The sequence below is a fragment of the Neoarthrinium moseri genome, assembly GCF_022829205.1.
Source record: "Neoarthrinium moseri strain CBS 164.80 chromosome Unknown scaffold23_Wmoseri_CBS_16480, whole genome shotgun sequence".
Taxonomy (NCBI): Eukaryota; Fungi; Ascomycota; class Sordariomycetes; order Amphisphaeriales; family Apiosporaceae; genus Neoarthrinium; species Neoarthrinium moseri.
Window position 1 is genome coordinate 298,493 of NW_026055137.1, and position 14,541 is coordinate 313,033.

General features: G+C 56.2%; 6 protein-coding genes across 6 annotated transcripts; 3 read left to right on the top strand and 3 right to left on the bottom strand.

The window, feature by feature from the left end:
- Nucleotides 1–483: 483 nt before the first annotated feature.
- On the top strand, nt 484–1,246 carry JN550_006588 (uncharacterized protein; the record flags this gene model as incomplete). The annotated part of the gene is made up of 2 exons (XM_049318344.1): nt 484–884; nt 967–1,246. The coding sequence occupies 2 exons, from the start codon at nt 484–486 to the stop codon at nt 1,244–1,246; spliced, it is 681 nt and encodes a 226-aa protein (XP_049171476.1).
- Nucleotides 1,247–2,555: 1,309 nt separating this feature from the next.
- On the bottom strand, nt 2,556–4,760 carry JN550_006589 (uncharacterized protein; the record flags this gene model as incomplete). The annotated part of the gene is made up of 3 exons (XM_049318345.1): nt 2,556–3,321; nt 3,467–4,412; nt 4,532–4,760. 3 exons carry the CDS (start codon nt 4,758–4,760, stop codon nt 2,556–2,558), a joined length of 1,941 nt encoding a protein of 646 aa, XP_049171477.1.
- Nucleotides 4,761–6,595: 1,835 nt separating this feature from the next.
- JN550_006590 (uncharacterized protein) lies at nt 6,596–8,409 on the bottom strand (the record flags this gene model as incomplete). Its single annotated transcript, XM_049318346.1, has 5 exons — nt 6,596–6,889; nt 6,946–7,998; nt 8,064–8,138; nt 8,196–8,317; nt 8,394–8,409. The coding sequence occupies 5 exons, from the start codon at nt 8,407–8,409 to the stop codon at nt 6,596–6,598; spliced, it is 1,560 nt and encodes a 519-aa protein (XP_049171478.1).
- Nucleotides 8,410–10,273: 1,864 nt separating this feature from the next.
- JN550_006591 (uncharacterized protein) lies at nt 10,274–10,967 on the bottom strand (the record flags this gene model as incomplete). Its single annotated transcript, XM_049318347.1, has 2 exons — nt 10,274–10,760; nt 10,945–10,967. The coding sequence occupies 2 exons, from the start codon at nt 10,965–10,967 to the stop codon at nt 10,274–10,276; spliced, it is 510 nt and encodes a 169-aa protein (XP_049171479.1).
- A 193-nt stretch (nt 10,968–11,160) lies between these two features.
- JN550_006592 (uncharacterized protein) lies at nt 11,161–11,799 on the top strand (the record flags this gene model as incomplete). Its single annotated transcript, XM_049318348.1, has 1 exon — nt 11,161–11,799. The coding sequence occupies one exon, from the start codon at nt 11,161–11,163 to the stop codon at nt 11,797–11,799; it is 639 nt and encodes a 212-aa protein (XP_049171480.1).
- A 2,077-nt stretch (nt 11,800–13,876) lies between these two features.
- JN550_006593 (uncharacterized protein) lies at nt 13,877–14,506 on the top strand (the record flags this gene model as incomplete). Its single annotated transcript, XM_049318349.1, has 2 exons — nt 13,877–14,275; nt 14,336–14,506. The coding sequence occupies 2 exons, from the start codon at nt 13,877–13,879 to the stop codon at nt 14,504–14,506; spliced, it is 570 nt and encodes a 189-aa protein (XP_049171481.1).
- Between the last annotated feature and the right edge of the window lie 35 nt (nt 14,507–14,541).

The following is a 14,541-nucleotide window of genomic DNA, read 5'->3' on the forward strand; positions in this document are numbered from 1 at the left end:
CCACAGAAGATCAAGAACTCCTGTCTTCCTCACCTAAGTGCACAAAACTCGAAATCAAGGCAGAGCGGTCACCAAAGACGAGCAGTAGAGTCTTGATCTGAGCTTTCACACAAGGCTTTAAAGCCACTGTGCCCAATCTGCATCATCACATTGGCCTTGGCTCATTGTAATTATGAAAAACATAAAGTCAGGGAAGTCCAATGGCAGGTAGATTTTTGAGATTCATGGACAATTGGCGACGTTCGCACTACCTACAAGTCAATGGCCCCCGGTCCTGGTCTGCTTGTATCCCATTGGTCCGTTACTTGCCAGCAGCCGTCAGCATAGCTTATCACCGATTGAACGACCCCTCCACTAACAAAGCCCCAGGCGCGTGCCCTTCCGTCGCGTCTCCCCAACTTGACCCCAAGTACATCACCCACGTCGCAACCACCAAAGCCTCGGATCCCATCGAGCCGCAAGAGGCCGACAAGCACGTCCACCATGTCCAGCACAGATCCCGCTCCCGGCTCGTCCTCCGCCCCAGCGCCAGCCCCGGCCTCGCCGCCGCTCCCAGCGCGGCACACGGCCGTGGCCCCGGGCCCGCGCGCGGCCAAGTTCCAGAAGGTGCTGGACGACAGCCTGAGGCACACGCTGGGCAAGATCGGCTGGGACAACTTCGCCTCGTGCTTCCCGACCATCGCCGCGCAGGCGCCCGCCACGCTCAAGCTGGTGCAGGGCCAGATGGTCGACCGCCTCGGCGCCCTGTGTCGCAAGGAGTTCGAGACGGTGCTGCAGAACCGCCACGTCGTCGCCCGCCTCAACGAGCTCGAGGGCCTGATCAGCGACGCCGAGCGCCGCCGCGACGACGCCGGCCTGGTGGACGGCGCGCACGCCCCTACTCCGTAAGTGTCCTCTTGTCGGCGGGGAACGCCCGTGGGAACAATGTAACCTTGTGCTGACCGGGAGGGAAATCCAAACGAGCAGACCGCATCTGCTGCCGGCTTCCGACGTCCTCGCCGCGCACCTGGCGCCGCACCTCGCACTCCAGCAGTCGCAGCTCAACGCCAAGCTGCAGACGACCCATGCGCTCAACGCCAAGCTGTTCGCCGACATCCAGAAGCAGCGCGCCGAGCTCGAGGCGCTGCTGGCGCTGCTCGAGAAGCTGTTTGCCGACATCGACGGCGCCAACAAGGCCATGGACGGCGTGGTGGACGATCTCGCCAAGGAGACACGGACCGTCGAGGTTGAGATGTCCGGGTCCTGAGCTGAGCTGCCTTCGCTGTCCCCTCGACGTCAAGCCCTCGGCTTGACTAGAGATGCGTGACGGGCTCGTGTGAACGTACAGTCGAGCTCCAGAGCATATCTGGAAACTACTACACCGCGCCAAGGTAGCTTGCCGGCCAACCGTTTTAAGCGAGCTTCACGCAGACCCCTTTCTGTCTAGCATCATGGACACGAACGTCCCCCCACCACAAGCGACTACAACGTCGCCCGATGGGTGCCACTGAAGGGACATCTGCCGATGGCACCTATGTCGGGGAGCATCGGCATAATGGAGGAAGGAAGAACACTCCCTAATTCTGAAGCGACGTGCTGCGGGGCTGGGAATGCCACGCTCGGGAATCTGGCGGCCTAGGCCTCGGTTCTCTCCAAGATACGACGGAAACCTGATATGAGAAGATCCGTTTGGCGAGAACCTGCAGATTCTAGGATCGGCAAGTGTGCGCTTGGGGCGGTCACCGCCTCGACAACCCCTTGCCAAGCAGCCAGAGTGTATTCAAGGGGACGGCCCGCGGCGCGGGCCACAAGAATTTGACAGTCATCAGACCATTCTCTACAGTATAATGTTGTTTGTCTTCGACCTCAACGACGTATACGTAGCGTTTGATGCCCTTCAGAGGTGGAGCCTTCAGAACCCAAAGAGGGCGATGTCGGTAGGATATCAATCCCACTTAGAACTGGCGAATCGCAGGTGGCTTGCATTATTTACCTGGCGGATCCGACCACTTGGTCTAGAGCCTAACGTAGAGTCTGAGAAACATGCTGCTGTCCATGATAAATCAGCGAGAGAGCAGGATTATGACAGTCTAGGACGAAGTCGAGGCGATGTCGATGTCAGGTATATATTTACGGTGCAGCGATCTTATATCCCGGCGCACGGGGGGGAGATATGTACATGAAGGGCAAACAGATTGCGTAAACCCGATCCGGCGATTGCGGGTGCTCCAAGAAAGAAACCTATAAGCCTCAGACAGAAATGTGATTCATGTTGAACCATGCGGAAATGCCTCGCCAAAGATGATGTGGATGGTATCATGAGTTATGCGGTCTCGCGGTCGTAAACCAAAACCCGCGTTAACGTAAGAAGAATGCTGCCCGATGTTTTAGTGCCAACCATTGTATGCAAAAGCAAAAGGAAGCGGAGGAAGAGGGACACCCTCTAAGGGACCTCAAGCTGGCTTCTGCTTTCTTCCCTTCCTCCTGATTTTCTCTCCCCAGTCTGATGTTTTCCTTTCCTCCCAGTACAGGCCGCCCTGGCGACCTGGAGATGTGAACATGTCGGAGATGTTCACTCAGATCCTCCTGTTCTCGTTGCCCCAGACCTGCCAGGGCCCGACGACCTCGTGCTCGAAGTAGCCGGGCGGCAGGACGCGGATCATGCGGCCCGTGGTCCAGTCGACGAACCACTTCTTGCCCTTGGCGATGACATAGTTGGACTTGCGCGGGCTGCGGAACAGCAGCACCGAGTAGCACAGCTTGGCGTAGACCATGTCGTGCGCCGTCGTCCACTCGTGCCGCGGCCGCCACTTGCCCGTGTCCGCCGCCACCGCCTCGTTCGGGTACGACGTGGTCGACAGCCGCGACGGCAGCGGATCCAGCGGTGACGGCCCGCCTGGCGTCTCCTGTGATGAGGGAAGACGAGGAGCACCCGGCGACGAGGAGGAAGCGGGCGGTGTCCTCGCCGTCGCCCTGGGCGGCTCGTCCCGCTCGTTACGAGACGAAGTAGACTCCCGTGTAGTCTGCTGCTGCCTCTGGCTCGTCTGCCGCACCGGCACCCGCGGCGTCACGGCCGAGTGGTGAACGACTGGCGCCGGCCTGGGCGCGGCGTCGGAGCCTCTACTGCTGGTATGACGGGGGACGCCGACGGCGTCCCTGAAATACTGTAGCCTCGCGCGCCGGGGGATGCTCTGGTCACGCGGGAAGTCGCGCTCGTCCAAGGCGGGTGCGATGTTGATGGCCGCGAATAAGACGTCCAGCCACTGGACAAAGGTCTCGAGCTCGATGCACGAGAGCAGGAACTGATCAGTCTCTGCGCGGACGCGGATGACATATCTTCGCCTAAGGGTTTGTCATGTCAGAATAGGGGACAGTCTTTCTTTTCTTTCAAGTTGAGTTTTGTACAATGTAGCCTCCCGGGCGACCCCTTGGAAATTATGCCCAGAGTTCCTGGGGTTAAATAGATAGGAAGGAAGAAAGAACGTACTTCTGATAATCCGCCGCAATCCCCACATCGGCATGCAGCAGCGTGTACGTCTTCTCGAGCGTGCCCTTGCGGATCCAGGGCGGGTTGTCGGCCTGGCTGGTGGCGCCCTGCTTGCCCGTCTTGCCCAGGCCCCAGTCCTTCTTGATGCCGTAGACGCTGAGCTTGGTGCCCTGGAGCTGGACGAAGACGGCGCGCCAGTTGCGGGCCGGGGCACGCTTGATGGTGTCGACGATCTCCATCTTCATGTTGAAGACACCCTCGAGCTGCACGTCGCACGAGTACTGCGGCAGCGGCTCGGAGCCGGCGTCGCCGCCGCCGCCGCCCCCTTCCATGATCATGACCAGCTCGCCGTGCTTGTCGAGCCCGACCATGGGCGGCGAGTACTCGGGTGGCTGCGAGAGCCGCCGCTGCGCCGCCGGGATGGTCACGATCTCCTGGTAGAAGTAGTCCTCCTCCATCGACACCCGGCGCCGCAGCGCAGGCGAGCTCGGGTGTGAGACATCTTGACCCTGCCGCCCGGCCACCGCCGCCATAGAATAGACACGAAGTCCTTCCGGTCTACTGTGCTCTCGCGAGGACCCAAGGCCAAAACTCCCCGATTCATCAATATTGTCCCTCCCTCTTGGCTTGCCGGATGGTGGTGCGGGTAGTAGTGGTGGCAGTGGGTCCCAGGTGATGATGTGAGGCGTGCCTTGCAGGAGATGTTTCTCTATCAGTGAAATATAAGGGCACGTCCGGTTCGTTACTGCGAGTCGCTCATAGTGTATGAAGCGCCGGCCCAGGTGCAGCAGGATCGACGGACGGCAAGAGTGCCCAGGAGCTTGGTCGAGCGTGGACGATGCAAAAGGGTGACACTGGTCAGATGCCGAGAGAAAACCAAGAGATGACGAGGCAAGGAGGGGAATAGAGGAGGGAGCAGAGGGCGGCAGCAGAGCAAGCACGCAACCTACGGTCCAATGTCAGGACCCGGGACTCAGAACTCAGGACTCTCCGGGATGGCAGCTACAGGTTGACAGGCCCCAGGCTGGCCTACTGTAGTAGTATAAGCTTATTGGGTCTATTGACAAGGGGGTCTGAGATCTTTCATGCGTATCAGCGGCGGGTCCTGCTGGGGAGAGAGAAGCTTTGGGCGAACCATGGCAGCCAGCTGGCCCGGATGGAAATAAGCCTCCGACTTGGGAGTTCCATTGAGACTTCTAGAGCGCAAGGCACCCCTCCCCGTCAGCGTCAGCAGCGTTCTGTGGCTCTGGCTCTGGCTCTGGCTGGGAGATCGGCCACTAGGGCCATCGTACATGATGCCCAGATGCTCTTCCGTCCAGGGGAGGGGGGGATACGCCCAGGATGGGTCGTCTTTGCCGGACCTATCAGGGCGCGGCCGCTAACACCTTCCGGGGAGGTGGTAGCCGTATTGGAGAGTGCGCGCTGCCCGTGGGACGGCAACCGCGGGCTCGCGTTGGGCAGACGGGCGTGCAGCAGGCTGCATTTCCGTGTCTGCAGCCAGTACACAGCAAACTCTCCACTGCGCTCAATCAATAATAGCGACCTGGCAATTAGGCTAGACGATGCGATGTGCCCGTGACGGCCCCAGGTTGGGTTGGGAGGCTGCCGGGCAGAGCAGGGCCAGCGGCCCCAGTGCAGGGCGGGAGGGGTCCCTGGAGCGAGTGCTATAGTATATTCCCCAGACAGCAGTCCCCCCTCCCCAAGAGGGCATCGCGCAAATTCCCCGGTACGGTGCCCCGTGCATTAGTTAGGACGATGTGCTGCAGAATGCACACTTCCAGAAGGTCGTTGCGACTAGCCGTCCTCGCCTCCGAGGCAGCAACCCGCGCTGCGGGCGCCAGGCCCCCGTCTGCTCGGAGCGGGCGGACATAGCTGTTAGCCGGGGCTCAGGGCACGCCATGGCTAGTGCGCCTGCTCCTCCGAGGTCGTCGCGCATTGCGTGCATTGCGTGCCCTGCCATGATTGCCGTTGGCCATCTCGTAATGGAAATTCGTTGCGGAAGGTCACAGTGACAAGGCGCCCCATTCGATATCACATTGCAAGCCGCACGCGCATCTCGGACTCTGTCGATTGACGATGGATGCCGACTTTGCTGACGTCTTTGGTGTTCCGTCTTGATTAAAGAAAGGCAACGTCCATCGTATGTTGCATGGGCAGGGCGTTGAGTTGAGCAGCTCACTGTGACTTTCTTCCAACCACGGCAGGCCCAAACGGAGTCTGTTGAAGATGAGGCTCTCACCTTCACTGATGCTGGTGCGAACTCGTGTGGAGGCATCCTGCTTCCTCAGCCCGGCCTTTGCCCTCGGTATCGTGGCACAATTCCACCGTACCATCCCCGGGAGACACTTTTCAAGATCTGGGGTACGACACCAGGCGTTATTTGTGTATGACATACGCCTAGGCGATCACTCGAGCAAAGCCAGCTATAATATTCCAAACTCCCGACTCACGTGGATCCACGGGCATGTCAAAAGGGGGTCAAATATTCCACAAGCCTCTGGCACTGATTGAATACATGTTGGCCACTTCCGCCGGTAACTAGTGATGACCGAGTCACCGAGTTGGTGTCTAGTGCCTAAACCCAAGCTGAAAGCCCTTAACAAGCGTTCTTTCATCACGGTGTACAGTCGAAAGGGCCATTCTGATGAGGACAAGTCATCCGCTGTCTTCTCTGTCATCAAATTCGTAGATACCATTACACTATAGGATGTTAAACACTTTTTCCAGTATTGTACACCTCTCGATCTTCGGGTTTTGTCCACGTTTCGCCCTGTCACTCCTTCCATGCAAATGAATACCTAGGTATCGACTTTTCCCAGCCACCAGGCAATGTACAAATCCTCGATGCTAGCTACTAGCAAATGAACCTCGCAATGCATATTTGCACAACGGCTGCCACCTAGGCAACAACCAAATCAACGAGATCTCCCAAAGTGAAATCTATCATGGTGGGAAACCCACAAGCACCGAAGCCAGAGTCCGGGGCCGCCCTTGTGCTCCGATCCGGAGCAGTATAGAAAGGCTCCATCACCACATCGGAACCACCGGGCGTTCCATCCCAGACATTTCCTCCACCACCTCCCCAACACACGAATGTGATGCCAGGGACTGCCAAAGAATGGGGTCTGCTTAAGCACTGGTGGCCTGCGCGCCGCCCCGACCACGGACGCTACCCCTACCACGGTTCTGGCCACCAAAGTTGCCTCGGCCACCTTGGCTTCCACTTCGGCCACCCTCGAAACCGCCACGTCCTCCGCGGCTAGGAGCGTTTCCACGTCCCGATCCATAGTTGCCGGCACCGTAGACCTGCGACTTGGGTCGTCGAGGCTCCACAGTGATGCTCTCTCCGTTTACGGTGTGGGGGTTAGCAGCGACAGCAGCCTGGTACCCGGCCGGAGTCGCAAACTCAACGAAAGCGCAGCTCTGCACGTTTGTTAGTATAACAGAAAAGCCAAACATTTTTCAACAAGATGACATACCTTAGCACGGTTGATGTCGAAGTACACCAACTCGCCGTGCTGGGCCAACGCTGACTTCAAATCTTCGTGTTGGACCTTCTCCGTAACGTACTTGACGTAGCCCAGAATACCCTCTTTCTCAGCTTGGGGTCCAGAGATGGACTGGGGTCGGTTGTGCCTCTTGGAGTCACTGCCGGCCGTCTGCCACTCGGAGGACTCCTTCGCGGCTGTGGCAGCTGCGGGAGTCTCGGCGGTCTGGGCAGGGGCGGCTGCGGGCTTGGCGGCCGAGGCGGCGGGCGCGGCCGAGCGCGCCTGGGCCGGAGGGGTAGCCGTCTTGGGGAGGGGGACCACGGGTTTAGGAGGTCCGGCAGCGGCGGCAGCACGGCTTGCCCAGGTCATCGGCTTGGGCGGCTGGGCGGGAGCAGCGGCTTGGGGAGCGGGAGGTTGCTGTCGGGAAGTCACCGGAGTAGGGCTGGGGTCAGTAGGCTTCTCGGGCTCCTTGGTGTCCTCCTCCTCAAGCAGGCGTGCGGTCTCCTCAGGATCGGCGACAGGTGCGGCCTCGACAGGGGCTGCAGCCTCGGGTGCCGCAGCCTTCTCAGGCTCTGCAACGGACTCAACGGCATTATCACCGTTGACAGGAGGAGTCTCCTTGCCGGCAACCTCCTCCAGCTTCTGATCAATAACACCGGCGTCGAGAGTGGAGGCAGCAGGCGCGGGCTCCTCGGCGACAGACTCGGTCTTGGTCTCGGGCTCTTCCTGAGTCTCGGCAGCAGGGGCCGAGGGGGCCGGGGCGGTGACCTCGACGGCTCCCTCCTGGGCGGCGATATCGCCCTGCTCGTCCTCGGTCTCGTCGTCGAGGTAGCGGAGGATGTCGTTCAGGACGAAATAGCCAGAGGGCTGCTGGGCCAGCACGAAAGTCTGAACAAACTTCTTGGGATCGTCGCCAACCTTGTTGGACGTCTCGCCAATGACTTGGATGACAATGTTGTCAAACGAGGACTGAGAGTCGACATTCGAGATGCGGACCTTGCAGGTGTCGGAGAGATCAAGGGCCTTGATTCGCTCTTGGATGTTCTGCGGGCATGAATGTTAGACGTGTGCGAATAGAACGAAGAACAAGACGGGGCGTCGGATCTTACCTGTCTGCCAACCGACACGTCGGCAACCTCAGCCTCCTGGCCGTAGACGAATTGAGAGCGCTTGCTATAGAAAAGCTGGCAGAAGAAGTGTTAGCACGAGATCCCTGATCGTGGCGAGCCAACTCAACGTACGTGTAGCTTCTCGGGCGTCTTGCTCAGGGTTGTGTAGTACTGCTCGACGAAAAACCAGGCGACCTCATCCTTGCCAAGGTTGCTGGTAGGGCCGCCCGACTGCTCGGGGGCGGTAGTAGCACCTGGACGGGTTGTTATGACACAGTTCTGGAATCGAGCGGGTGCCGAGGGCAGAGCCGCAGGGCGAGCGAAACGTACCGTTTGTAGTTGCCATGTTTGCTTGTGATTACTAAGAGGCTGGTGGAGGTGAGGGAGGGAGGGTGGGTAGAGTTTTGTGATTTTATAGTCGGTCGGAAGCAGAGAGTTAGGAAACTGCGAACAAGGCGAGGCGTTAGTAAGGCAAGGGTTGTTTCTGCCGGAGGCACCGAGACCGTGTGTTTCTCAAGGGTCGGTCGAGCTCCTTACCTATTCTGAACCCAATTCGCCAGCAAACGCCCGGAACAAAGTCGTGTGGGATAGCGTCAAGATGCAGATGCGATGCGCTGAAACGGGAAACCAAATGAAGAAACGGAAAGCTCCAGTAGATTCGCTCGTCAGACGTGGCGCCGTTTCTCGTAAAAGGCACAGAAGAGATGTGAAGATTCGGCTCGGGGTCGGGGCCCGGAGGAGGTGTTGGTAGTGGTGGTGCGGGTTGCGTCTACGGTGGTGGTGGTGACGATGGAAGAAACGGGTCGGGTCAAAAGGTCTTGCTTCGGCGGGTTCTGTTCTAGCAGCGGGCGCGAGGCGGGTCTCTCTGGGCACGCGGTGACGGCGCAAAGGGTGATGAAGGGCGGGATTGGGTGTTGGTGGTGATGGTGAGGATGGCGATGATGGCGATGATGGCACTGCAGGACACAATACGGCAGTGAGGAACGTGGCGGCAAGACGGGGGACGCTTTTGAGGTGCGAGAGGGCAGAGTAGAGGCAGGAACGCAAACTTCTTGACTAGCGCGGATTGGAATGTCGAGAGGGAAGGCGTCGTTTCGCCAGGGAGCCGGTGCCAGGTGCGCAGGTGCGGTGCGGTGCGGTGGAGTGCAGCGCTTTCCTGCCAAAGGGCCCAAGGCAAGGCCTGGCCGATTTGGTGTGCCCAAGCTCCAACCCAGATCAGGCCTCTACCTGATCCATTCGACCAATCCGATCCGTCAGTGCGCCCCGACTTTGGGGGCCAGGCCAAGGGTAAAAAAAAAAATTTGTGCCACCAGACGGCAGGCCCCGGCGCTGAGCCCAGGACAGTATGAGTGTGGGGAGGGAAGCACCCAACGAAGCTAACTTATTGGAGACCCCCCGGAGAATTCTCGGCAGCCGTGTGCTCATCCCATTGAGGCCTGGGAACAAACATGAATCACTTTACAAGTGCCAGACCAAGTCATATATCCCTTGAATGATTACGAGTAAACTCGTTGTGGAATGTCTATCTAACATGAAAACCGACCTTAATACTGTGCTTCTCTTTTGACTTCAGTCTCAAACTTAGGGCAGACCATGGGTATGGTCTGGAATGGGTTGAGACTGTCTCTTCGTGCTGGGGATCTGGTTTGATTCCAGCTACCCGTTGCCAGTTCCGTGCTAGGCTTTCTAGAGCTCGACCCCATCAGCCCATGCACCACCGTTAAAGCTTGGTTGATAGGTACTATGAAATGTATTGCGACACTGACCACTTTTTGGCGACGATGGGAAGTGAAACCTTTACATAGACTTGTCCTGACCGTGCTCGAGCAAGCTCCGCTCTGCTCCAAGTTAAGTCAAGGCCAAGCTGGGAAAAAGAGTTTCACATACCCGCAACGGTCCAATCACAGCATATTCCTTTTCCGTAAGCGGTAACATGACATTCAATAACCCAGAACCCTGGAACCCTGCTCTTCAAAACTACGTGCGTGTCAGTGCGAGATACCATTCCAATGAATGACACCGTACTGTACTCTACGTTACTGCGTAGCAAGGATCACCCGACAAGGGCAATGCGTTACCGACCGAAGCGTTGCATAGCCCATGCCATGCACGCCTCTATCGGCGTTGACTGTGCACACCCGTGAATAGACAAATATCAGTATTTGAAGCTAGAGAAGCAATGAACCAGCGTCCAGTAGGGAGTCATTTGGCTACCCAGTCAGGCTGACGCAGCATTGGTATATATCATCGTACACATCCTTTGTCATGCCGTAGTGGTTGTCTTTTCCCTCGGTGTCGATGGGGTTGGACATCTTGCCCTTAACATTAGGCTTCTTGCTAAGGGCGAACTGGTAGTCGTCTTGCCCACAGAAATATTCGCCTTGGTCGCGTTGAACACAATACGGGATATCGTTGTTGTTGGTTTCCGAAATGTCAAAGTTGACGCGTGCAGAGTCGTTGCGCACCATTTTACCCTTCTCGTTTCGGTCAGGATGATCCTCGTACTTGCCAATATCCTGATTAAATTGCCCGGCTTTCCTGCCAATCGCCTCATTCTGGGCCGCCGGCATGCAGCGTAGGCTGTTCGGGTTACGGTTCGGTGAGTAAAAGAGCTGCTCCTGTGAGGAGGCCCGCGGCCACTCATCGCCTTGCCTGTCATTCGATGTGGCTTGTTTATCCTCGGGGATGAAGGCAATGCTGTATGGAAATTTTTGGCAAACACCAACAATGGAATCGGGCTTCCCGGGTGCGAGCTGCTGTGCTTGACAACCTAAGTCGAAACTGTTCTGCCTGCTGTCATATCATTTGCACTACAACACTGCATGCTTGATGGTAAGGTTATACGTCCGTCAAGTTAATGGTTGTGGTTCATATTACGCACTTAACTATAGTCAAACATGGCATATCCAGATCGTCAGTGGCATCGACGATGCACAACGAGACGCCGTCGCCGTCCTCTGACCCCAAAGGCCGATGTTAGTATGAAAACCCAGCGCTGAGCCAGCCAGCCACTTTACTCTCATGCAGGCTACAAAGTCTCCACGATTCTCGCAACTTCCCGCCCTGATCAAGTTAATTCAGATTATATCGGCCAAGAATGGCGGAACCACCATTAGCTCTTTTTGTTCTGTCCGACAAGAGTACCACCAACGGAGGTTTGCCCTCATGCTTTGAAAAATCACCGGTCAGGGAACAATTACGAATTGCTTTCGTATATCAACCCTGTGCTACGTCGCTCGGCAGAAAGAAATACGGATATCATGCGCTAGTCCCGGTCACGATTGCAGATTCCAAGTCGCCCTATACCTACGCCTTGGAGAAACAATACACTGACGGCCCTGGCCTACGGGAGATCATGGCCGAGGGTTCCAAAAGACCTCTCCCATCGACCCATGTATCATCTTTTGCGGGGAGGTCACTAAGAGACTGCGCGCGTTACCTGGGCGACTCCCCCGATGACGTTTCCTGGGACAAGGAGTATTTCTTTGCCCTGGACGACAAATGCGTTGCCGAGGCCACCATGCCCCTAGTGAATGCATTCGAATCCGAAAGCGGAGACATCCATGCATTCCTGGCTGAAGCAGACCAGGCTGTGGACAGGATAATGACTATGGAAACGACGGCAGATTTTGAGCTGAAGATGCAGGGCTATCAGAGTGTTATGAAGCGAGATGGCAAGGCAGATCGGAGCATTATTATCCCTTTCGAGTTTCCCGACAGTGATGACGAGGACTGAGACAACTGAGTTAGGTCAAAATGGCAAGCCTGAAGTAAGGGACTAGAAGAGCTATTGAAATTCCAGGCCGCGGGAAACGATTGCTTTGGCAGCATTTCGCGATGCAGCCCTGTCCATCACGTGCAGCACAGGGAAGTTCCGTACACCTCCAAAGCGGAATCAATAGGCATGAAACCATGCAGGATCTCAGTTTCTCAATTACTATAATGAGAGCTGACGGAAATAATCATCGAGATAACGAATCGCACGGTTGCTAGTGCTATGAGGCCAAATACTGCGCGTACTAGAAACTGTGCATTCTCATCTATGGTCGTGTAGCCTATCGGGTTCGTTGATGATTGGCTAAGATGCGTCGCAGTCCCGAGGTAGAGAAATACAGAGGATATGGTTGAGTTACTAGCTTGGTCTCCTCTATCGACGCTGCAGTGATCATTGTTAGCTGCTTCCCTCTGAGCGTCAGAGGGCACACTAGTAACTACCGCACTAGTAACTACCGCATAGATGACGGGGTATCAAAATGTTTGTCGGCTCGTGAACGAGGGAAGAAGTGGGAAGCCATTTGAAATTAAAGGCTAGAAGGTGACCAATACAGTATGTCAGTATCGGGAATAGAAAATGCACCTTGTGTCTGTCCTACTACGATAGCGGAGGTGCACTTCTAAAGGCGTTGTGAGATTTGCACTCAGTGTGGCTGTCACACTGTTGACATCCAAAGCACCATAGAGTAACATGCTCGGTACCAATTCCTAGCCCCGCCATAGAATGGAGCGGCACGTTGTCTTTCTGTCTTTGTCAGGATGTTTGAGCATGAGACCAGGCGCGACCGTCACAAGCGCCGTCACAAGCGGTGACAAAGCTGGACCATCTAGCTGGGCATGAAGATACACTTCAACTTAGCGGGTGGCAAGTAGGAACCCACACAGTTCAACAACCTCGAACCTGGTTGTCGACGTACTAATGGACTCAAATAACAATGAAGACCTGACTGTGCGGATAGCGGATTCATCGAGGACTCCTCCCTGATACCTATACTTTGTTGTTCACAAAAGGTTGAGTCATCATTTGAGGCCAAAAATTAAAGTTGCGGTATGAGCCGAGGATTCGGCAAAGAGCCCGACAGGCCTACTTAATCCCATAACGTGCCAGCCGCTAAGCAGAAAACAGTCCACAGTGATTATAAAGACACCAACCGGGATCCGGGCCATCGCTGACACTAAGGGACGTGACGAGGCAGAGCTTCTATGGTCGGACAGAGACGAAGTGGACAACCAGATGACGCGCAAGGACGCAGAGGAAGCCATTGGCGATTGTACGAGTGTCACGGGCGAAGCAAAGTCACGTGTTCCACTTCAAAGGTGGATCCGATCAGACCGCAAAATTCCTTCCACATGGCAGGCCTCGAGCAGATGCCCCTGACTGCCAGCTTCGACGAAGGATTATACGAGCGTTTATATTTGCAGACGACGAGCGAGACAAAACAATGCCCTCTGAGAATAACAAGCGATAACTTTGACTACGGTGGCTTGCTGGATACAGTGCCCACGGTTTATATAGTAGTTAGCGTCAAGATTCAATAAGGTTTCAGCTATTCAAAAGCAGCTGATGCATTTACGTATAGCGACCGTGTGAAGCAGCTAAGCAGCAATAAGGTCAAGTAACGATGGTTACCTGCCAGCTTGGCAGGTCCTCCTATGCACGGGGCAATCCCCTTAACCTATTTCGCGAACTTGTAGTTTACGGCACAGGCGGCGCTGCTTTCTCGTATCCCCATTCCGGCCGCGCCTAGCAACCATCCATTGGCACTAATGAAACCGCAGGATCGCATCCTTCGAACCGTTTGGGGCCGGCGTGCCGTTGCCCGCTAGGCCACTTACGTCGTACAATTAAGCATAATCGAAGAAGAAAACCAGCACAAGCCCCCGTTTCTAGACACGAGCTTTCGTCGAGCACTCCTTGTCGACCTCTACGGGCATCATTCGTTATTTCACCAAGTCACTCGCTCATCTTCCTCGTCTCGCATCAGGCAGTCATATCCCAAGTCGGAAGTCCTTGCACCCAGTTACGGAGTCTATCCACAATGAAGTCTTTCCTCGTCCTCCCCATCATTGCGGCAACCGCGATTGCGACTAAGCAGGGGCCAGCTTCAGAGCCAATCCTCGGTATTGACACGATCCACGGCTGTTACTCTTCCATCGGCGAGCTTCAGCGGAATGGGACCAGCCAATTCAACACGGAAGGGCTGTGTTCTACAGCCTGCATCCAGAAGGGTTCCAATGTTGCTGCCACTCAGGGCGAGCTTTGCTACTGCGGTGATAAATACCCGCCAGCCAGCACACTTGTCGATGACAGCAAGTGCACTGAGCCCTGCCCAGGCTTCGTGAGCGAGGCTTGCGGCGGTATCAAGCATTTCACTGTTTACAACACTGGTCTGAAGATCAACGTTGGGAGTTCCTCGGACGCTTCATCCAGCAACAAGGTAAGTCGGCTCGCGCCTTCGCAAAAATTACGATTCGGACTGTGCTAAGACATTGCTTAGACATCAACGACTCTGCCATCGTCTGCTCCCAATGCTTCGGCCTCTGCAACCACTTCGTCGCCGCCATCTTCTTCATCAACCATTGTCAGTACCAACGGCGCAGTTTCGCAACTCACGCTGGGCGGGCTCAACATGGCTGTCTTGGGCATGGTTGCTATGTTCTTGATGTGAGCTAGCGGTTTTGCTGTACCCATTTAGATTGTACC